Consider the following 24,466-nt stretch of genomic DNA (forward strand, 5'->3'; position numbering starts at 1 on the left):
AAAAAAAAAAAAAAATAGAACTACCATATGTTCCAGCAATTCCTCTTCTGGGTATATATTCAGAAGAATTGAAAGCAGGATCTCAAAGAGATATTTGCATACCCAAGTCCATAGCAGCTTTATTCACAATAGCCAAGAGGTAGAAGCAACACAAGTGTCCAATGATAGATGAATGGATAAACAAAATGTGGTATATTCATACAATGGAATATTATTCAGCCTTGAAAAGGAAGGAGATTCTGACACATGTTACAACATGGATAAACCTTAAAGACGTATGCTAAGCGAAATAAGCCAGTAACAAAAAGGCAGATGCTGCCTGATTCCACTTTCACGAGGTGTCAATAGCAGTCAAATTCATAGACACAGAAAGTAGAATGGTGGTTGCCGAGGACAGGAGGGAGGGGAGAATGCAGAACTGTTTCAGTTTTGCAAGATGACGAAGTTCTGGAGATGAGTTGAAAAATAATGTGAACATAACACTACTAAAATGTACCTTTAGAAATGGTTAAAATGGTACATTTTATGTCATGCATTGTTTCACCATGATAAAAAAAAAATTGAAAATAAACACAGATTGGTAAAGGAAGTCAGGGCTACATAAACCTGGCCCTAAAAAGGGCACTCTGGTTTTGTTATGAGCAAAAGATGAGTTCTTGTTTAGATCGTTGAATTTGAAGTGCTTCCTGCACAGGAATATTTAGAGGTATTGGATGTAACAGAATCAGGCTAGATTGTCATCCACACATCACATGTACTTACTCTCATAGATTTTAATGAGCTCATCCATGGAGAGTAAGTAGAAACATAAAACTGAAGAATGGAATTCAGGTTCCAGCTTTTAAGGGACAGGTAGTAGACAAAAAGGCTCTGACGAAGAGAAGCAGCAGCAAAGATTTAAAGGAGAATACCATACACAGGTCAGTAAGGCAAAGAAAGAAAAGTTACCTGGAGGATTTGGCGATGGGTAGGCCCTTTGGTTGCCATAGGGCTATACTGGAGTGGTGGGAGGGGTCTTGCATCCCTCCCACTTAAGAGCCCTCCCCCAGCACAGGGGCTCTTAACTTGTGGTTCACAGACACTCGGAACAGGCTGCAGGGAGTCAGTGAGCCCTCAGGAAATCCAGGGAAAATGCTGTATGAATGTGCTTCTCTTCTGGGGAGAATCTCCATTGGCTTTCATCAGATTCTCGGTGGGTTCTGTGATCTAATGAAAGTTCCAGGTGCCCCACAATGAGACATCACCTCAGACCTGTCAGAATGGCTGTCATTAAAAAGAACACAAATATTAAAAAATAAATAAATAAAGGGCTTCCCTGGTGGCGCAGTGGTTGAGAATCTGCCTGCCAATGCAGGGGCCACGGGTTCGAGCCCTGGTCTGGGAAGATCCCACATGCCGCGGAGCAACTAGGCCCGTGAGCCACAACTACTGAGCCTGCGTGTCTGGAGCTTGTGCTCTGCAACAAGAGAGGCCATGACAGTGAGAGGTCCGTACACCGCGATGAAGAGCGGCCCCCACTCGCCGCAACTAGAGAAAGCCCACGCACAGAAACGAAGACCCAACACAGCCAAAAATAAATAAATTTTTAAAAAAGAACACAAATAACAAATGTTGGTGAGGAGGTGGAGGAAAGGGAACCCTCCTACAAGGAATGGCTGTCATTAAAAAGAACACAAATATTAATAAATAAATAAATAAATAAATAAAGGGCTTCCCTGGTGGCGCAGTGGTTGAGAATCTGCCTGCCAATGCAGGGGCCACGGGTTCGAGCCCTGGTCTGGGAAGATCCCACATGCCGCGGAGCAACTAGGCCCGTGAGCCACAACTACTGAGCCTGCGTGTCTGGAGCTTGTGCTCCGCAACAAGAGAGGCCATGACAGTGAGAGGTCCGTACACCGCGATGAAGAGCGGCCCCCACTCGCCGCAACTAGAGAAAGCCCACGCACAGAAACGAAGACCCAACACAGCCAAAAATAAATAAATTTTTAAAAAAGAACACAAATAACAAATGTTGGTGAGGAGGTGGAGGAAAGGGAACCCTCCTACACTGTTGGTGGGAATGTAAATGGGTGCAGCCACTGTGGAGAACAGTATGGAGGTTTCTCAAAAAACTAAAAACAGACCTACCATATGACCCAGTAATTCCACTCCTGGGGATATATCCAAAAGAAACAAAAGCAGTAATTTGAAAAGATACACATACCCCAATGTTCATAGCAGCGTTATTTACAACTGCCAAGGTGTCAACAGATGAATGGCTAAAGAAGATGTGTGTGTGTGTGTGTGTGTGTGTGTGTGTGTGTGTGTGTGTGTGTAATACTACTCAGCCATACAAAAATGAAAATTTGCCCTTTGCAGCAACATGGATGGACTTGGAGGGCATTATGCTAAGTGAAATAAGTCAGAGAAAGACAAATACAAACTTTCCACAAATATTATTATCACATATATGTGGAATCTAAAAAAGACAACAAACTAGTGAATGAAACAAAGAAGCAGACTCACTAATACAGAGAACAAACAAGTGTTTACCAGTGGGGAGAGGGAACGGGGGAGGGGCAATGCGAGGGTAGAGGGAAAATAAGGGTTATTATGGGTTTATATAAAATCGTGTGTGAAACTTTCAAAAGTTGTAAAAGACTATAGAATTTAAAGAATCTTTCATTCAAAAAAAAAAAAAGTTCCATGTGTCATAGCATATGGAACCAAGACCCAGTATTTCTGCTACCCTGATTTCACTTAAATTATGAATGTAATTCCTTTGGGGGGCCATTTTGAGAACCTAATCACAATTTAATAGTTTTTCCCATGGGAAGGTATCACCCCAGTTCTGAAGTGACATGCAGATGAACTCGTGTCATACAGCGTTTTTAGGCTGGAGACTTGTAACTTTTACACTTTAGATTTCAATGGTTAGTCAACAGGTTAGGGTAGGACACACACCAAAAATTAACCCAATAGTCAAAAGTAGATAGTCTTCTAGAATGAATATAAGCATTGTGTGGCATTTTCAGTACACGCCCCCCCCCTTACCTTTTGAATGTTACAAGCAAAAAGCATTCTGTGTTCTTACTTTTGTTTATACAATCTCTCTATATCTCAATTTCCTCATTTCTAAGTGAGTTAATAGTTGCCAGATATTATATAATTGAAAATACGAATTTTAATTGTGTAAACAAATTTTTATATTCTTAACAGGTTTTTATATAATTGCTTTCTGATTTTAACATATTTCCCACGTACCTTATGCGCAGCGTGGAAGTTTCTCTTCTGTTTGAGTTAGATCATTCTGAGTTTATACATCTTGTGAATTTTGCAAATTCACTGGAAAAACAAATCTAAAGTAATGTGCAGAAATCCGTCATCACTTTTGGAAAAGCAGTTGGGAATACATCTCTTACTGATAGCAGGGGAGATGACATTCATGTCTTAAGAAATTAAAGCAATCATCCTTATTTCATTAACAGTGTTGTTGATCGTATGCTTAACAGAACTGAGGCCACATTTTAGCCTCGCATCTGAGAGTGATACCGCCGATCAAGAAGACTTGGATGCAGAAGATGACCATGAAGAACAGCCTTCAAATCAAACTGTCCGAAGACCTCATGTGGTCCTTGAAGATGCTGTGGCCACCTCAGGGGTGAGCACACTCAGTTCTACTGTATCCCACGACTCCCAGAGTGCTCACCGATCGCTGAATGTACAGCTTGGAAGGATGAAAATAGAAACAAATAGGTAAGTCCTATTCTGACATGGGTGGGTTCTTTTTTCTTACTTTTATATAACTGCATGTGTTTGGGGTCTACTTTAAAGATTGGTCTGCAGAATATACAAAATATTATTCCTTTATCCCATTCATATAAACTTGATTTAATGCTTTATTCATTAAAACGAGAGATTTATTAGTCTTTTTAGTCAAATACGTTTTCTGCTTCTACCAGTACAGTCCTTCAGCAGCTCTTCTTTGATCACTGCTTTATCTCCAAGTGCACTGAGATTTTCAGAGTAACTTAGTTGTAACCTCACAGACTCTCTGGGATGCAGACTCAGAGCAGCGTGTACCATCCAACAGATAGCTGAGAGACAGGCAGAGAGTTTGTGTTCTTGAGAGCCTGTGATTTGGAATATCAGGTTCTTTCAGGAGAGGAAGAGCTCTGTTCTGGAGGAGATAAAATTAATGGTTCAAAAGCTTTTCATTTTAAAACTTTGAAAGGATGATCTGTTGACCACATTTGTGATTCTGCTTTATTTTTAATATGCTGTGTCATATCTGGAGTTTAATTTTTCTTTGAGAGCTTGATAACACCGAACCCACATGATCAGGTTATTAAATGAACAGTAAATATTTCCTGTTCTTCACAGATGTTGGCACAGTTCAAGGTCTGAATCTTTATGATTTATAGCTTCCTGTGCTGGTTACAGTTGACATGTGGGCAACTGACTTTATGACTTTGGGTTTTGACAGGGAAAACTATTTTTTTTGGAGTGAATCAATAAATGTGGTTCAAATATTTAGCAAGCTTAGTTGAAAATCCAAGTTGTTCACCGGGGAGATAAAACCATTTTATTTCTAGTCATAAGTTCAGGTTTTTGATAAGCTTGAATACCAAGCTTGTATGAGTAGTACAAACCTCATCCTATATTTAGAAACATGAATTTTAGTTGCATGATTAAGTAAATCCATACATATCTTCTGTGATTTACATACAGAAACCTTTCTGAATAAAGGGAAAGTGGCTTTCTGACTTCCTTATCCCAGTCTTGTCCTCTGAAACCCAGCTCTTTACTTCGCATCTCTGTTGCTTAGTGGAAAAGAACGGGAGCCTTTTCTAAGACTTCATCGAAATCTTCCTGCTCTTCTCAAGTAATAGTCCCATTAGGACGCTCCATCCATTATCGTAGCCGTCGACTTCAGTCACTTCTCTTCAGTTTACTGGAGTTGTTTTTTCATACCCTTCTCTGATGCTCGGAGGAGGAAAGTGCACTCATAACTATTTGGGTCCAGCCACCCAACCCTGCCCTGCCCATGCCGTCCAGACAGTAGAGCTACTTTATTTACCAGTGAGCTGGTGCATTTGCTCCTCTGGCCCCTGAACCTTCCGTCTACGTATCCTGGCTTATGTCACTAGAACGTGTCTCTCCTGAGTGCAGTCTTTTCCTTCTCTCCTCAGTCCATTTGCGTTACCCTGACTTACACCCCGTCCCCGCCATCTGTCCACCATGCTCGATCCATCTGTAGTCCCTGAGGGCTGCCTTTCTCCGGCTGCTTTCTTCAAGTCTTCACATCTCTTTTCTGAGGGTCTTAAGCTAGCTGAGGGCCTGCTTCCCACGTCTGCCCGCAAGACTGACCACATTTCTTTACTACATTAGTATGTTGTTAACAGTTCTTACAAGGGCCCACTCGTTTGTTTTTTCTCTGTGTATTTACACATGTATCTGTGAAATCTATATGGTTGTTGGCCTCCTTTTTTCTTTTTCTAGTAGGATCTCCCACAGCTCCATCACCCCCAGAAAAGTGAGACCAGGTACAACATTCACTTCACTTAGGATTTAAAGAAGGGGCAGCTGCTTCTGTCCAAGTGCTGACCAGGGGCTGGTCATGTCTATATTGGTCCTTGTAGCTTTCAGTGGAATATTCCTTGCTTTACATATATAGATGTACATATATTGCAAAATAAATTGAGGAAATGTTAGTGTGATTTTAGGAAAGCTTGTAAACCCTCGGGCTAGAAATCTTAAGCTTATATTTAGGATAATCACTGATAAAGATACATCACGTTTATCCAGCTCTTGATGATTGGATTATCGATAATACTAAATGGCAGAAAATAACAAAATAGCTTTAGAATGTATGCTTTACTTAAAGTATATGCTTACAGAAAACGTTCTGACAATAATTTGCTTCACACAAGGAGTCGGGACAGTACTGCAGAGGTAGTTAAAATCGAACTCAGGAGGAGCTGACTGGTTATCTCATTTCCCTTTCCTGCAATTCTGGAATTACCCATCAACCCAGCTCCCCACCCACACCCATCTGAGTTAAAAAATTGACCTCATGGCTGATCCTTGGCAAACGTCTCTGGAACAGAGAGGCAGTCATTTGCCTTGGTTTCAAAGGATTTCCCTACTAACTGAAGACAAAGTAAAAATAAAACTGATGGACTGGGTGGATATGCCCTTAAAATAAATAATTTTGAGAGCTGGATTTGGGACAAATGAGGTGGCCTGTCAATGCTTTGCTTCCAATATTACGTTCTGGCTTTTAAGATAAAAAGGAAATATATAGTCTAGGTAAACATGGGTTAAATTCTAGAAAATTTCACTTGTGTTCTTTGAGAAAAACAATAAGAATATGCTGTCACTATTCCATACACGTAAATTAGCGAGAAAGACAAAAATATATACCAGACCAAAAAGTTGCCAACTTAAAAAAAATTCATAATGAGCTTGCTATCCATTTCTTTGAATATCATTCGTATTAGAGTAGATAAAAGTCTCCCTTAATCCTCTGCTTCCCTCTTGCTTTCAGTTCCTACTGCTTAATCCACCTAATTGTGCACCGTTTACTCTGCAGTTGTGCAATTGTCTTTAAACACACTGTCTTCCTGGAACCACTTTCTGTCTGCCTCTCATTGTGTTTTCCTTTTGTCTCACCTCTGCTACCTACTCTACTGTGACCCTTTCTCGTACCTAATGGCCTCACGTGTCTCTGTTGTGTGGAAAAGGGGTGGAGCCTGGGGGTCAGGGAAAAAAACCCTATTAAGCCCTGGATGGCCTCTTTTCTGGGGCCTGAGGCGGCAGCAGGGAACAAAACAGCCCTTCTTAAAGGCCAGGCACTGTGCTTGGCACTTTACCTATACTGTCTCATTTAGTGCTCACAGCAATCCTTTCAGGAAGTTCTACTTTTCCTTTTGACAAATGAGAAAACTGAAGCCCAGAGGCGTTAAGTCATTTGTCAAGGTTAACACAGGAAGTGGGTGGCTGAACCAGGATACAAGGCCCAGGGCTGCCTTCTGTCGGGCTGGGCTGTCTTCAGACCATGTCAGCTGAAGCAGAAACAAACTTTTGGAATGGAATCTGGCCCTGAGTTAAATCTGTCACTACTCAGAAAGTAAAATAAATACAGCTTGCTAAGAGCTATAGGGCATGCAACAATGTACCTTGATGATCTTATAAATAATTATGTATCTTAAATTGTTATAATTCTGAATCCAAGTTACTTGAAGATGGTTTTCTAAAAAATCAGAACATCTCTCTTCACAACCTGGAATGTTTTCCCAGAAAACTGTGTTGAGAATGGTGAGTGGGTTACCACTTGGCTCTCAGTTGTATAGTGAACCTTTCATGGGTAAGAACTATGTGTAATAATATTTCTCCTTGTTTCTTTGGAGAATGCATCAGATGCCAGCTGGGAACTGAATGTACCAGGAACACAGCTATCCTTTTACCCACTTCACTGCTCCCCTTAGAAGGAGAGAAATAACAGTAACAACCACAACAACCCAAGCAACCACCATTAACATTTATTGAGGATTTATTATATGCCAGGTACTATAGGTGGCCTCACCTATAGTTACTTCTCAAATTTTCATAGTTTAAAAAAAGTGACTACCTTTCTGCTTTGCATTGCCTATTGTATTACCCATATTGACACACTGTTTTTGATGCGGGGCCACACATGTAGAATATAGGTCTGTTAATATCATATATAAACTTTTTTGCCATTTATGGTCATAAAAAGAAACAGAACAACATCCCTGAAGATTTTGGCAGACAACTGGGGGTGGAAGTTTTAAATTCTTGTCTGGAAACACACCTTCTAGAGCTTCGCTGCTCAACCTGGGGGTCTGTGGACCAGCAACATGAGTATCAGCTGGGAGCTCATTAGAAATGCAGAAGCTCAGAGGTCCCTCCCCTAACGCTCCCCAGCCCCAGGCTACTGGATCAGAATCTGCATTTTAATACAATCCCAGGGGTGTCTGTGTTCATGACAGCGTGAGAAGCCCTTGCCTAGGAGATCACTCTGTGTCTGCTCTAGCTTTATTATCCTGTCAACCAATATAATTTCCTTCCGCAGATTACTGGAAGAATTGGTTCAGAAAGAGAAAGAATTACAAGCACTTCTTCATCAAGCTATTGAAGAAAAAGACCAAGAAATTAAGCACCTGAAGCTTAAGTCCCAACCAATAGGTGAATAGCAGAAAATTTTAAAGTAATACTGTTCAATCAGGCTGCCACAAAAAGCCAGGAAGCCAACAGGTAGCTTTATGTCATGGCTTAATCAGCATCTGTCACTTGTCCCACAACTACAAGCAGGAGTTGCCTTAAAAAAAATCCAATTCTTAATGGTAGCAAAGCTGTCATTTCTTATAAGTGCGGTAAAAGTAAGACGATTCATAATCACCGTTTCCCGAGATTATGTATTATTGAAGTAGGGCTCTCCATCTTTTTGTCCTTATTTCTTTTTAAGATTTCACAATGAAATTACTAGAATAAGATAATATTTTTTGTCATTTTGCATTTGTATTCTGTGTTTTCTAGTGTTCCCACCCCCCCTTATAACTTGACAAGGCTTAAACAGAATCAAGATACAGTAATAAAAAGTCATAAGTTAGGATACACCTTAAACTAATACAATGTTATATGTCAATTTTATCTCAATTTTTTAAAAAAGTCAGATGGAACTTTGACGAAATCTATTCTGTGAGAAATTGGGTATGAAAGACAATCTTTAGACAATCTTATTTAGCCTTTTTAGAGGAAAATAAGGTTCATATTTTTTTTGTTCAGATGTATGGTCCTTCCATATTATTGCAAATAGTGGAAAAAGAGATTATTATAATTATATGGCGCTCTGCTAATCATGCTTATCTTTGTTGCATGAAAAACACAGTACAATTTTGGTGTACCATTTTATTCTACGAAGCTATAAAATTGACGTGAAACTATAAGGTGGGAGTATCATTAATTATTGTCACTGACTCTCCATTTACTAGTATAGTAAGCAGTGTTAAAAAGTTTTATTTATATTATCATGTAGACTACCAATCTCAATGGTTTCTATTAATTATACTCTGATAGAGAAAAATCTTTTAAAGTATCAATAAATGTTGACCAGGAGGGTCTCAGATGACCTCTGTTAGCTGAAGCTAAGAACGTCCTTCACTCCTCTCCATGCTGTTCTAGATATTCCAGGGTTGCCTGTGTGTCACCTGAATTCTCCTGGCACAAATACTGAAGATTCCGAACTTACTGAATGGCTGAGAGAAAATGGAGCCGATGAAGACACTATAAGTCGGGTAAAGAAGACATTCTGTGGGACAAGCATTCTTTCACTTTGTTTCATAATGTTGATGCCTACTATGTGCTAGGCACAGGGGGTACACTGGTGAGAAATGCAGACCCAACCCTGCCCTCACAGACCAGGGTAGGCAGATGATAATCAAATAATCCCATAGATACAAGTGGAATTATGTCCTGGTCAATTCTGTGAAGGAAAGGTTATCAAGTGTTGCGAGACAGAGGGAGGGAGAAGCTGGGGAAGGTTTTTTGAGATGACCAGTGAGCTGAAGTCTAAAGGAGTATGTAGGAATACACTATCTGTGTGGATGTTCTGGGGTGGGGGGCAGATGAGAAGGGAAAACTATTTGGGGGTAGAGGTGCAGAATGTGCAGGGCAGGTGAAAGCTCTGTGGTCCAGAACTCCTAAGGATTTTTATGTTTTTGAGTTGAAAATAAAGAGTAGGAAAAAAAAAAAAAAGAGTAGGAAAAATCAAGACAGAACTGAAAGAAAAAAGTTCTTCTGTTTCTGATTCTTTCTCTTGTGTGTTAACTTTTTAATTCTCTTGTGACATTCTTAGACTGCACTGGGCAGCCGCTATTTATTGCTACTTAATAAACTGGACTAGTTAGTGAACTTATGGCAGAAACAGACACTTTCTACATAAACTATATTATGTCTATAAGAACCTAATTCATCTCTGCTCCCTATAGGGAGCTTTTGTAGTCAGCATGAATAGCATTTCTTTATGTTTTAAGATTACATAATATGTATACACATATATACATAGTAAGAGGTTATATTTTTATTATTTTATAGAAAGAGCCTCAGTACACTATTACATTGATTTCAGTTTTATATTTAAATTTTTTAAACAACTAAGAATAAAGATGTATTTCTCTTGACTTGATAATTTATTGGACCACTAAATAAAATGTAGGGTCTCCTTAGAAATCTGCATGACAAATTAAATAAATTTAAAGGACTCTCTTGCCTATGGGAAATAATGTATCCAATCAAGTTCATCAAAATATTTTTCCCTCTAACTTAGGTTCAAATCCAAATTAAGGAGTAGTAATTGATGATCCACTAAATCACTGCCCTTCTTAAAAGATTTAGAATTAAAAGCTTCACTTAAATTCAGGACTCTGATTTTGTAGTAAGTGTTGGAAAGTACATTTTACCAGAAATTAAGTGTAAGCAACACTTTTTATCCACTGGAGAAAAATAAAGCTACAAAGCAGTAAACCCTAAATAAAAACATTATCTTATAAGTAGCAGGTATAATTACAAGCAAGTCTTATCTATTCATCAGAAGACCAATCAGAAATTCTGTGTTGCCTGTAATCTTTTTGCTCCTGGAAGGCATATGGATGTATTTCTTTGTAATTATTCTGTAATAGGGGGAACTTTTTTCTAATAATTCCAAAAGATTATGTTTTTCGTGGATTTCCTTTTAGATTTTTTTTTTCATTCTTGCCAATGTTTACATTATGGATAGTTTGCGACTTACTGAAAGTACATAAAACATCTTACATTTGTGCCTATTTTACTTTCTCCACAGTTTTTGGCTGAGGATTATTCACTAGCAGATGTTCTCTACTATGTTACACGTGATGATTTAAAATGCCTGAGACTAAGGTACCACTTTTCTTTCTGTTCAGTCTCATCATGATGGAAAGAGCACTGGGCTGAGATCAAGAAGCCTGGGTCCTTTCCGTCCTGGGTCGCTACCTAGCTCTCACTAGCTCTACAGTCCTGGGTGAAGCTCTCCAGTTCTCAGCTGCTCTGAGAAACCTGAGTTAGTTGTAGCAGGCTATTATCGGGAGCTCTAATAAGCAATGTGTCTATATCAGTAAATGCAGAGTCAGCTGGAAGACTTTTCTTGATAACGCATCAGATTAAGAGCATACAGATATTCTAAAGCTGCCTTCAACAAATGCTCTAATTTGGTTCGTGATTGCATCATCCTTAATAGAAATAGCAGGATGAGGTACTGATTTGCCATCCAAATACCTGCTATAATCTGATAGTTTCTTAGAATAATTTGTTTTTTCCATCACGCCAAGCACATACATAATGATTACTCTGACCCACCTCTAGAAAGACACATTTCAAAAGTGCAGGAAGCCTAAAATGACACTTTGGGCCCTGGTAGTCTGTGGGAGTGGAAAGGAAAGGCATGGAGGGATGAGGAGAAAATATATACAAAAAGAATACATAATGAGTGATAAGACTTTGGGATCTTCGTGTTCTGATCAGAGCCACTGAAAGCTAAGAAGTCACTTTCATATTTCAAGGGCATTGTTTCAAATGAAGTGATCTCTTCACCATGTTCTTGTCTTTAAACAGGGGAGGGATGCTGTGTACACTGTGGAAAGCCATCACTGACTTTCGAGACAAACAGACTTGACTGTCGCTCAGTTTGTTTCCAGCTTTCCTTGGAGATTCTAAAAACGAATACAGACCTGATCTTCTAGGCGAGGGAGAATCGAAGGGAGAGGAGAAAGAAGCAGCACTTTAAATCCAGTATTTGTTTACTCGTGTTAGAAAAAACAAAACAGACAAAATACACTGAAATGTCCTAACTGCTTCTATTTCTATGATTCATAAGGACTCTTTGTAAGGACTCTCAAAGTAATCCTAAACACTGCGATGTTTGGGATTATTTTAGTCTGAACATTTTTATGGAAATATTGTTAATTCAGCGGCTGTAGCACTTCAGCCAAATGTTTATTTCACACGAAACAGATAGAACATTTCATGCGATTGTGCATGACTGGAACAAAACCAAAATGTGACCGTAACTTTTTAGGCTTATGTGTGTTTGTAATATGCCCTAATAATTGGAGTAGAAATGCGTGATTTTGATTATTGTATAAAGTTTATGGGTTTCTTTTTAAGTGTGCAGAATCTGAGAGCAATGGTTTTTACTTACCTGTATTAATTGTAATATTGACTATATTTTGTAACTTAAGTTTCCGGTCTAGAGTACATTTGTTTGAGTCATTTATGTACTACTGAACTGTACCAGTTGCACCTGCCTGAATCCTAGTAACGTTAGCTTGTTCTAAAGCTACCCCTTGTGTCATATTTACTCTAAAAAGTAAAAAGACTCTCGACATACTGTTTTGATAAATTCTAAAGAATTCGTATTTTGTTTTGGCAATCTAGATAATTACTGTGTCGAAATTCTAACCATTTCTTCATCTCTAATGTTAAATAGAATCTGTCTTCCCTTCAAGTAGTCAAAGAACAACTGACGTCCAAGTTATTCCTCAGGGCTACAGAGTGGTAAAAGAGAGAATGTGGAAAAACAGAATAAAAGAAAGTCAGTGTCTTTTTCTCAAGGCCCCAAGTTACCATGGATGACTATTGTGTACTCAAAGGGGCTGCAAATAGCATCTCAGTGGAGAACACTGCATTTTCTATTCCCTTAATTTTAGTTCTCATATTTGAGGGAAATATTTTTATTTTAAGCTGGATACATATTATATTTTATAAGCCTGCCCATGTGAATAGGATGAAGTCTGAAGCTCCTAGGTGGATGAATGTCATAAACAAATTTCTTAAATACAGAGGAACCTGTTTATTATGCAAGATAGAAATATCAGAGCTGTATCATGATTTGACCCATACAGAACAGTCTTTGATAAAACAGGAGGCATCTTTACTTCTATGTAAAAATCAACATACTATATATATATTTTTTTTTTTTTAATATTCATTTATTTATTTGGTTGCATTAGATTGCAGCTCACAGTCTCCTTAGTCGTGGCATGCGAACTCTAAGTTGTGGGATGCGTGTGGGATCTAGTTCCCTGATCAGGGATCGAACCCAGGCCCCCCCATTGGGAGCACAGAGTCTTATCTGCTGCGCCACCAGGGAAGTCCCATCAGCATACAATATAATTTTTGTATATTGCATTAGAGTATGCGAAAAGTTCTCACCGATATGTCCTCATTTGATACTTGCAACAACATAGGTGCATCTTTTTCTTACATCCCAATCCTGAGGACAGATAGTTGCCTCCTGTGTCCTGTGGGGAAATCTCAAAGAGGTGAGGTATAAATTAAATGATATATCATTTCACTCATATTGAAACACAGGATAACTTCTTTATTAAGCCACAGTTCATATCCCCACCTGTAGTGGTAAAGTGCTTTTTTTAGACCGTATATAGGATCATGCTACCCATCTTCAGCCGACTCTTTAATGATATAATCTCCCCTTGGGATCTTCCTCTTACCCTATATCTATGGGCAAATATTCCACTCTCCCTACATGGTTCATAATACATTCCCAGACTACCATCACTAGGTTTTTTTAATTCTTGTTTTTGTTCTTTTTTTCCAGAATGCTGGGTCTTAGTCACAAAAGAAGGCAATTCCATTATGGCCCAATTTTCATGAAAGGTTTGCATTAAAAGGCCTTTGGCATCCACCTAGGCCAGTGAGTCTCAACCCAGCTTCACATTATCATGACCTGGATGCTTTGAAAACTACATCGATGCTACCACCTCAGAGAAACCGTTGTTATTGGTTTGGGGTAGGGCCCAGAGGTCTTTTTACAAAGCTCTACAGATAACTTAAAACTATCAAGCCCCACCTCCTAATTCCAAGTGCCACCTGGAGAGATACAGGGACAGCCCCTTTCCATTGAGGTGGCCGTCAGATGGTTACTATTCAGTGTTCATTTAGTGCAGCAAGAGTCTAAGTACGCAGAACTGGAGCAAAACTACCACTTACTGGTGACCTTGGGCAAACTAATTAACCTCTCCAAGTCTCAGTTTCCTCATTTGAAACGGGGGAGATAACATGGGATTGTGGTAAGATTTAAATAAAATAATGCAGGTGAGGTGCATAGTGCAATGCTTAGCAGGTAGTGAACACCGCAATGCTGCCTGCTAGTGTTACCGCATTATTCACTCCAAAGTACTTATTAAATACGTACTGGGCACTGCATCCAAAGTACTTATTAAATACGTACTGGGCACTGCATCCTGTGCGTGAAGAAGACACCGTTCTTGGCCCTGAAGCTCACTGTCAGACGTGGAATCAAGACAATAAAAGAACAGTATGTGTAGTAAGTGCTATAGTTACATCTAACTTCCAGAGGGGGTCAAGAAAGGCTTTACAGAGAAGTGAAGGTCCAGAGCTGAACCCAGAAAGATGGTTTGTAACGAAACAGTTATGCATGGGTGCTGGCGGCAGTCTCATTAGAGAAACAAAACTGGAATTTGCTGGGAAAAGTAGATCCAATGTTTCTTTTTAACCACATTTTGACCTCTCTCTCCCAATTCTGTCATTGCATATTTTGTTTCATTCATTCCCAAGCCGTCACATGAAACGGTGTGACAGTGCGGAATTACTGCGAACCCACTGGAATGCTTACTCTGTGTGAGGCGCTGTAACAGCAGGAGAGAGATACGTGAAGCCCATCAAATTCAGAATGCAGGTAAGGCACGTGTGTCATCAAGGACATCTGCAGTCTGTCAACAAATCAGATAACTGATGGCTCCAGACTTTACGGACACCTATAGAGAAAGAGAAGACAAAGTCCCCGCCACCACGTAATTCGTATCAGGTTGGAGAGACAGGTTTGCAGTAACAAATCACATCTAGTCTGTACTAAAGGCTGGACAAGTGGCAAGCTCAGAAGGCCCTGGAGAGGTTCAGAGGACAGGCTTGCTGGGAGCCTGGGCAGGTGGAACAGGCTTCACTGAGGAGGTCTTGGAAGGAAGGAATTATTAAATTAGTCAGGACTGGAGAAGTCGCTCTGGGCAGAGAGCCCCAAGAACAAAGGCAGAAAGAGATTTTCAAGGTGTTCTAGAGAAAGTGAACAACCTTTATATTGCATTAAAGCACACAAAAATTTTAACTCATTCAAATTCTTACTTGGCTGGAAATATAAATTATAGAGATGAGAAGTAGAAAATGGGATAGGAGAGAGCTCAGGATATGATTGGGGGGTGGTCAGGGAGGGAAGGGAAGTTAGTATTTAATTATGTAGAAACGGGGACTCAGTTGTTTTTGAGCAAGGGAGTGGGTGTGTGTAAAGTAGCTGTATATTAGAAGATTAACCTGGTGAAGTTGTGTTGGGTAAATTAGGGGGAACGGAAATTGAACAGAGCAGTTCAGAGACTGTTTCAGATGTGAATGAGGGTCTAGTAGGAGTTAGAGCAATAGGAATTGAGAAGGTGGAATCAGAACAATGAATTGACAAGATTTGGGAACACGGATTTGGGCAGTGCTGACAATGAAAACGAAAGGATAGATGTTGAGCCTATGTGAGTGAGAGAAGGATTCAAAAACAGGCAAGTTTGGGGTGGTGCTGGTCTGGGACACGTTGAATTAATGGCAGGGCATCGTGCTAGAATGTGCGGAGACCATTGAGAATGTATTGGTGGAAGTCAGGACTGAGGTCAAGAGTATTGATTCTGGATTCAGGAGTCACTTGGATGGAGATAATAGTAAATGAGGACTGTGAGAAACAGAGTAGAGCAGAAAGGTTATGGCCTAAGATTTGGGGAGGAGGGAAGTTTGGGGACAAGTCGAGAAGGAGGAGGAGTTTAAGTCCCCAAAAGGATAAAAGAACTGGTCACAGAGGAATGCGAAAAAAAACAGGCCAGTGGTGTAAGCCAAGAGGAACACTATCAGGGTCGAGTGCTGCAGAAAGTCTAAGGGAATGATGGATTAAAAAATAATAACAGGTTATTTGATTTTTTGACTTAGAAAGTTTTTATAGACATGTAAGAAAGACCACAGCTGGTTAAACAAAGATGATAAGCTGATGATGGTGCTGGAGTCCACACATGTATACCCTTTGGTGAACAAAATGGATGACAAGAGATTGGGAGGGTGGAAGTCAAAGGAAGAAATGTTCTGAATCAAAGACTCCTAAATGTATTTGTTGGGGGCAGAGCGCCTTGAATGGAGGCACTTGAGGAGCAGGGAGGAGGGGGGGATGGGGTTTCAAAGGAGGCAGGAGTGGAGGAGGTGGCATCAGGAAGTTCAGCTCTTCCCCAGGAAAGGGAGTCATGATGATTCCGTGAGATTCCGAGATGGATGTGAGAGCTCAGGACAGATGGCTTCCATGTTCTAAGTAAAGGACAACAGAAAGCACAACGTGGTGGTGTGTGACATTTAACAGACGTCATCCATTCCTGCATTCACGCAACAGTCCACCCTGTTACAGACACCGCGTGAGGTTTGGAATGCAAAGTCTGTACAGGGCCCAAGTGAAGAATTTTGGTGTGTTTCTTATTGCATTTATTTTTGTGTAACTTGTGACAAACTGAAACATAAGTTATCAAAAGAATGAGAGAAGGGATAAGCACACACAAAACCAAACACGCATACAAATAAAAACACCAATTAGTCTTCGATATTTTGGGGGGTGGGGAGTCAAAGAAAGAACTCATTGGTTTACTTCAGTAAATGGTATAGCAGAAAACAAACACCTCCTTTTGAAAACAAATCACCTCCTTTTCTCAAGGTTCTTCCAGAGAATTCAACTCTCAAAATTCAGCTAAGGGGGTCTTTCTGATGTTCACAGGAAAGTGTCTTAAACTCTGGTGACAATGTAGTAAAATATATCTTTGCTTGGGCCCAAGCTGAGGTCTAAAACTACTTCCACCCACCTGGTGTTTCATTTTTATCGATTAGAAGTGTGATAAGAGTTATTTGAATGTGATTTAGGAAGATCATATTGCTAAATGATCAGTTTGCCTAGTCCACTGTAGAAATGGCACTAAGGGAAAATCCATGACTACAAACCACAGCACGAGGGTCCCTTAAGCAAAACTTCTACCTAGTCAGCCAGTGACCCAGTAAACCAAACAAAACCAGTCCACTGCTGGGCTCAGAGTGGCAGGATGTGCATGCAAGGATGGTAAGAATTGTCACCCTAGCGAGAAATCCAACACTGTTCTCAGGCACGCTTGGGTGTCCACTAGATTCTGCTGAAGTCCTTGAAAGGGTTTAAAACTGTCGGGAGCTTGCCGTTTGTGTTCAGCCGACCGAGTCTGTGGGAGTACATCTCTGTGTAACGAGGCAGAACTCAGCGCTCCTCAGTTTTGTTCCTTTATGTTTCCATTTATACAGGCTACTTTTTTTTTCCTCAGCATTTTGTTGCTTGTTGTTTATTTGCTTATTAAAGCAGAAACTGGTTTCTCCGCAGCTAATAATGTTTCTTTAAAAAATGAAACTTTTTTTCCTGGTCTTCCGGAGCAAGACAGGAGTCACAGGGTAGTTGCTAACCGGAAATCAAGAATAAGAAAAGCCACATCACTGGGCACAAGTTTCATTAAGCTGTGTGCCCTGGGGTTCATCAGATATAGAAGCCTGGTGAAAAGACAGGTCATCAACAATGGCGTCCTAAAGCGCAGAATGGAGACCGGACCGCAGTGTGGAATCCAGCTCGTGTACTTCGCCTTTCCACGTGGCATCATACTCTTTGGCGGCTGTCAGCATGAACGCCAGTCCTGGCGAAACAAACATTGACCTGGCTGCTTCAGAGCTCAGAGACGAATAGAGCGTCCGCACGCTCTCGCCTCACTTTGACTGATCCTCAGACCGTCCCAGTTCATAGCGCCACCAAGCGCCGCCGACCCGCCTCCAGACCTCGAGGTGCGGGCAGCCGGGGCCTGAAGCTCGAGGCCCAGGTGCCTGGCTCCGCCCGCTCTCTGGTTGCGGAAACCCAGCCGCGTGGGTCGGAGTGGCTGCCACGCCGCACCTGCCCACGAGGGGGCGCGCCCGCGCGCCGGGCCCAGGCCGCCTCGGGCTCGCGAGCGCTCGCTCCTTCCTTCCTCCGCCCTTCCCTGACGGCGTTCACCTGTCTGGGCCGGGGGCCCGGCAGGGGGGGTGGCCGGCGGGAGCCAAGCCGAGGAAGAGGGCGGAGCGGCTCTCCAGGAGCGTCATCGGAGCACCATGGCGGACCTGAGAGTTGGCGGCGACCGCCACACGGGCGGCGATGGCGCTGCGCAGAGCGAAACAGGTGACTGAGCTGCGGGGGCAGGTGGTGGTCCGGCGGGCTCGGGCCGGGAAGAGCGAGCCGGCCTGGGGCGAGAGGGGCGTGGGGGGAGGGACTCGCGCGGGGCGCCGGCGCTCCCCTCCCCCGCCCGGCTGCGGCCCGGAAAGGCCAGCTCGGCGCGCCGCGTACCCCGGCTCGAAGCCCGCTTGCCCTCCGCCTCCGCGCGTCGGCTGCTCGGCCCCGGCGCCCAAGTTCGCCGGCGCCCGGCTGCAGTGCCGGCCGGCCCTCTTGCGCTCCAGCTCGACTTACCCCAAACAGGTGGAAGCGCGGGCGGGAGGAGGAAGTGGAGAGACGCTGGCCGCTCCTCTCCCACCTGCCGGGCTGGATCTGATTCAATTGAATGGGAAAATCGTATCCCCCAAACCAAACCGTCAGCCGGAAAATCCTCGGCCAGGTACGGCTAGCAGGATCACCCTTTTCTGCGCGAACTCTCCGGCCTTAACCGGCGCACCGGGTGCCGGGTAGCCCGGCGCGATGGTCGCGCGTGAGCAGCGCCCGCCCGCTGCCCTGGGGTCCGCAGTTAACGACCGGCTCACGAGAGTTCTGAGATCTGGGGTCGCGAGGCAGGGGCTGGTTGCAGGGTGATGGGGGCCTGCAGGTGCTGGGGAGGGCTCAGAGATTCGTTGACTTGAAACAAGGGTCCTCGGCGTTCATGTTTTTAGTCCGTGCACCAACCCAAGGCAGGAACGGTGGCTCGGCTCATCAGGGCGCTGTGTCGAGGAACCCCCTCTTCCCAACTTCCACGCCAGAGGCAGGGGCAGGAGCTCACATCTCCAAGAGCATTAAGTCCTCCCCTCCCCCATTTTACTATATGCAGCCGATTTTCCCCCTCGCGATAGTTTTTTCTTGCAGATCCACTCCTGTCTCCTACTCCCCTCTTCTATTCTTGGCCAGTAAACTGTTTCTGGTACCTTCCTACACTTGGGATGGGGGCGGTGAGGCAGTTTCTTATTTTAAAAAGACATTCAAATTGCAGGCTCCCAAACTGTGTTGTGTTTTCTGCTTACACATAACTGGAAACAATTGTTATCTAAATGTAAGACTTCCCCCACCCTCAAAAAAGAGGTATTGACTTAGAAGGTATGCTTATTTTAATGTGAAAGGTCCAAGAAAGCTATAAGAGTATTTGCAAATGGTGTATCTGTTCTGCTAGGTAGAGTTTGGGCACCTAAAGACTAAAGACTTAATCCCTCCAGCCAAAATACCTGAGGTTAAGACAAGGAATCTTGAACTTGTTTACTTTGAAGTCACGCTATTTCCTGTAGGGTGGTTTATTTTGTCTTAAAATGTTTGAAAGGTTGGCAGGTCATTATTTTCGTTTGGGGTGGGGAACGGGTGGCTTAGAGGACGTGCCTTTGTAATTGCTTTAGGGAACTTGAGAAGCTGGGTGCTTAGGGTTACGGTCCCCCAAGAGAAGGCAGCAGGAGGGCAGCATCCTCATTGAGAATATAAATGGTTTGGTGCCTAATCCCCACAAAGGAAAAAAAACAAAAAAACTGCTTCTGTACACAGTAGTTTTTGCTCAAATAAATAAATAAATAAACACTTCCTAGAATCTGCACGTGAACAAGTTGTTCCGATGTAAGTGAACTACAAACTAGCTTATTCAGTGCCCAAGCATGTTAACTAACGAACTGGTGGTCATGCTTCTAACAATTAACCTACAAATCAACCCTGTGGCTGTCAGTGAAATATTTTCTTTATGAAGAGAGCAATTTAATTGGCTGCCGTCTCCTTCATAGAAAACAATTCTTCCACATCTCTACCTAGAAACTCCAGTTTCCAAGGGACAAATTTTATAGATGGTCTTTCGAATAATTGTACTTTCTAATTTAACTAAAACTTATTTCCGGCTCACATCTTTTTCCTATTTTTCTAGCCCTGGATTACTATTAAGGTTTTTCGTGCTCAGAGCACCTGTGTGAGCAGGTGTCAAAGAAAGAAGAAAGGTGAAAAATATATATATATTTAAGTCTAGGTAGCGATATTTTGAGTGTACAAGTGAGGACTGCTTGAATTTTAACAACTTACGAAGTTTTCCATGTATTTAAGACGTGTGACCTATACCTGAGTATCAGACTTCAATGTAGTACTTTATTCTTATGGACATATTGTACATTATAACATTCAAATGCTGCAAGTCATTATTTTCTTTTACAATTACAGGATTGTATTGAGGTGGGTTTTTTGGGAGTGGGGTGCGGATTTCTGTCTTTTATTACCATCAACAGGTGAAAATTGCCACCTCAAATGGCAACATTTGTTGAGGGATTCATTTTATTCCCTTTTTAGAACTGGTTGTTAGGTGGTAGGACACATTCTTAAATGTCTCTCTTAGGTTTTCTGTCCATGTGCAAAGACTGTGGTCTAATTTTAGGGCAATTTAGTTTAGAATCTCAGGTGATTATAAAAATAACACCTGTAGGGCTTCCCTGGTGGCACAGTGGTTGAGAGTGCGCCTGCCGATGCAGGGGACACAGGTTCGTGCCCCGGTCCGGGAAGATCCCACTTGCTGCGGAGCGGCTAGGCCTGTGAGCCACGGCCGCTGGGGCTGCGCGTCCGGAGCCTGTGCTCCGCAACGGGAGAGGCCACAACAGTGAGAGGCCCGCGTACCACAAAAAAATTTTAAAAAAACACCTGTAATGTGTTCATAATCATATACATATGTATGTGTGTGTATCAAGGATGGGTTGAAAATTGGCAGTATATGACCTATAAAATGAGACATTTGTTAAGAATATTGAAAGGTAGCATATAAAAATCATATTTCTTTCAACATTTAAAAGCTGTTTCTGTCAGTATATATTTTCTATTCAAAGGTAGTCAAGTCACATTCTTTACGGCGATTTTTTAAATTTTTCTTGAGAATGAACAGTTCTTTCCACATATATTTCAATAACGAAAGGTAGGCAAGAACTGAGAAGAATAATTGACTTGGAAACAAGTTTTCAATTTCACCACTAGAGGATGTCAAGTCCTTTTTTAATTATTATTTTGAGTAACAGATTGAAATTCACGAAATTGCCTCTGCCGGGGCTTTGTGTACTTAATCTTATGCTGGTGCCTAGAGCTGTGAAAGTGGGCAGAGGTAATTTCTCAATTTAATAACTTCCTTTCAAAAAGCCTACTGAATTAAGACCAAAGTTAAAGCTGCTTTTGACTAACTCATAAGAGCACACTTTCATGCAGAGGGAATAAGTTAATACCTATAATCTGTGAATTCTGTTGCTACTCCTTTGGGGAAAATGACATAGAACCTGGAACTGGGCTTTTTCTCTCTTTAGCAGGCAGTGCATTGGAACAACATGGGCCTTTTTTGTGATCTGGATCATGACCCTTCACTGCATTTTTCCAAATTAAAAAATTTGGAAATAGATAATTCCTGCAGAATGCATGGTCCCTTCATCTAGGGAAGTCATTCCCTTGATTGATTTTTGCCGCTTTGGGAAGGGCATCACAGGGCAGGGGAAGGGGAGAGTGTATGAGGAACATGAGGCATAACCAGGCAAATTAGCCAAATCTCTGGTGATAGCGAGGTGATCGGTATTCTACCCATGTGATCCTCATTTTGAAGTAGCCGTGTAGACTAGAGGAGGGATTTAAGCAGGACACATTCAGCTACATACAGACTGGCTTTGAAGTTCCTGCAGAAGTCTTCTGGGCAGGCGTTGGGCCAGCACTATGGCGTGGCAGTGGAAATGGGAAGAGAATGATTAATTCAAGATTCTACAGAGGCATGTGTCAAAGGATGCAGGTAAAAAGTTGACATATAATATTATACACCAGGTTTAAGTTTGGCTCATTGGTTTAAGGGTGGCGTGAAAATAGTCATGAAGAGGACCTGGTTTTGGTAGGAGAACTAGAAAAACCTCTGCTTTAAACATGGAGATTTGAGATGCAAGGGGGACGTGTAAGTAGAAATGTCTAATGGGCACATGGAAGGATGGGAATAAGGAGAAAAACAGGTTGGGACTCTGGGATTCATTGCATAAGGGGAACATGATTGAAGCCATGAGAGTGAGGAGAGTTTTGAAAGAAAAATGGAAAGGGGATGAGACAACACTTCAAGCACAGGAGGGGGAAGAACCAACAAAGAAGGTGGAAAAGCCAGAAAGTCAGGAAAAGCGTAATTGAGCAATGCCATACCTGCCAAGGGAGAGGGACGAGGAGGTCAAGGATTCAGAGAGTGAAGAGGAGGAAAAAAACCATTGGCGTGGTTACCGAGTAGTCACTGATCACCCCCAGAAGAGGCATTTCAGGGTATGTAGCAGATTATGTGATTAATAGACTAGCAGTTGGAAAGTAAGGGTAGCCAATTTAAAAGATCCTCCATAAAGTTCACTGGTGAAAGGAAAAATGTCAAATCCTTGAAATTTTTCTTTTTAAAATTTATTTATTTATTTATTATTTATTGGCTGCACTGGGTTTTCGTTCCTGCGCGTGGGCTTTCTCTAGTTGCGGTGAGCGGGAGCTACTCTTCATTGCGGTGCGCAGGCTTCTCATTGCAGTGGCTTCTCTTGTTCCGGAGCACGGGCTCTAGGCACGTGGGCTTCAGTAGTTGTGGCATGCGGGCTCTAGTTGTGACTCTAGGGCTTAGTTGCTCCGTGGCATGTGGGATCTTCCCAGACCAGGGCTCGAACCCACGTCCCCTGCATTGGCAGGTGGATTCTTAACCACTGTGCCACCAGGGAAGTCCCCCTTTGAAATTTTTCTAATTAAAACTTTTTAATTTGCATACAGTTTACTGCCTTGGGGGGTGTACAATTCATTGTTTTGTCGCATGTATAGTCATGTAACCACCACTATGATAAAGATCCGGAAGAGTTCTCTTGTCCCAGAGAATTCCCTCATGCCACCCCTCTGCAATCAGGTTCTCCTATCCTTAACGCCTGGCAACCACTGATCTGTTCACCATCCTAGTTCTGCCTCTTCCAGAGTGTCATAAAAGTGGAATCATACACGTAGACTTTTAAATTTAATTTTTTTATACAGCAGGTTCTTATTAGTTATCTATTTTATACATATTAGTGTATACATGTCAATCCCAATCTCCCAGTTCATACCCCCCCAGCTTTCCCCACCTTGGTGTCCATATGTTTGTTCTCTACATCTGTGTCTCTATTTCTGCCTTGCAAACTGGTTCATCTGTACCATTTTTCTAGATTCCATGTCTATGTGTTAGCATACGGTATCTGCTTTTCTCTTTCTGACTTTCATTCTGTATGACAGACTCTAGATCCATCCACGGCTCTACAGATGACCCAATTTCATTCCTTTTGGCTGAGTAATGTTCCATTGTATATATGTACCACATCTTCTCACATAGACTTTTGAGTCTGAATTTTTTTCACTTAGCATAATGCATTTGAGATTCAGACGTGTTTTGTGTATCAGTATTTATTGGTGGCAGTTTGCCAGTTGTAAGGAAGTCCCACAGATTAATCCATCCACCCATTGAGAAACATTGGGTTATTTCCAGCCTTTGATGATATAAGTAATGCTGCTGTAAACATTTATGTACAGGTTTTTCTTATTTATCTAAGGGAAATACCTGGGAGTGGAGTTGCTGACTCATATGTAAGTGTATGTTTATAAGAAACTGATGAACTGTTCCCTGGAATGGCTGTGCAATCTTGCATTCCTACGAGCAATGTATGTGAGTCTTACTTGCTCTGCATCCTTGCCAACACTTGATGTTGTTATGTTTAGTTTTGTTTTTTAGCCATTTCACCAAGTTCTTTTAGTAAAGCAATGTAATCACCTCAAAGTAAAATAGTGCCCTTAGGGACGCTAAATGATGCTCACTTAAACTAGGAAAACTTGTGGAGGTAGAGTTGCTCCCAGAGCCCGGGTATAATGTGGAGCTTTTATTTGGCTCTAATGTCATTGACTTCTTTATTCTTTTTTATCCCCATAGTATTTATTTCTTGTGGAGTCTGCATTCTGAAGTTGATTATGAACAGAAGTGCTGTCATCCACCACATCCCATGCCAGTCCAAATTCTCTTCTCCTCTTTAATGTCTGTCTTCTAATCCCTTGAGATACGGCTTTCCAGAATTTGGAAATAACTTTTTTGGTGTTTTTTGCAGTTAGGAAGCTAGAAATATTGATGGTATAATTTGTTTTATTGTCTGGATTACTCTTTGTTGGCAG

At 41.8% G+C, this 24,466-nt stretch overlaps 2 protein-coding genes across 6 annotated transcripts in view; both read left to right on the forward strand.

Annotated features, from left to right (window-relative positions):
- Window positions 1–12,418, forward strand: part of MAP3K5 (mitogen-activated protein kinase kinase kinase 5) — a 212,032-nt gene extending 199,614 nt beyond the window's left edge. For both annotated transcript variants that reach the window (XM_024759046.1, XM_024759045.1), the window contains 5 exons: window positions 3,492–3,735; window positions 8,078–8,190; window positions 9,187–9,299; window positions 10,844–10,920; window positions 11,632–12,418. In XM_024759046.1, the coding sequence (XP_024614814.1) occupies window positions 3,492–3,735; window positions 8,078–8,190; window positions 9,187–9,299; window positions 10,844–10,920; window positions 11,632–11,692 (608 nt within the window). In that variant the 3' untranslated portion in view covers window positions 11,693–12,418. The remainder of the gene's footprint in view (window positions 1–3,491; window positions 3,736–8,077; window positions 8,191–9,186; window positions 9,300–10,843; window positions 10,921–11,631) is intronic.
- A 5,655-nt stretch (window positions 12,419–18,073) lies between these two features.
- The window catches only part of MAP7 (microtubule associated protein 7), a 163,765-nt gene continuing 157,372 nt past the window's right edge, over window positions 18,074–24,466 (forward strand). For 2 of the 4 annotated variants that reach the window (XM_024759109.1, XM_024759108.1), the window contains exon 1: window positions 18,075–18,277. In XM_024759109.1, the coding sequence (XP_024614877.1) occupies window positions 18,211–18,277 (67 nt within the window). In that variant the 5' untranslated portion in view covers window positions 18,075–18,210. Of the gene's footprint in view, window positions 18,278–18,687; window positions 18,708–24,466 lie in introns of those variants that run through there. The other 2 variants (XM_024759111.1, XM_024759112.1) reach the window with 2 other exon arrangements.

This window comes from Neophocaena asiaeorientalis, unplaced genomic scaffold, assembly GCF_003031525.2.
Source record: "Neophocaena asiaeorientalis asiaeorientalis breed wild unplaced genomic scaffold, Neophocaena_asiaeorientalis_V1.1 scaffold5, whole genome shotgun sequence".
Classification (NCBI taxonomy): domain Eukaryota; kingdom Metazoa; phylum Chordata; class Mammalia; order Artiodactyla; family Phocoenidae; genus Neophocaena; species Neophocaena asiaeorientalis.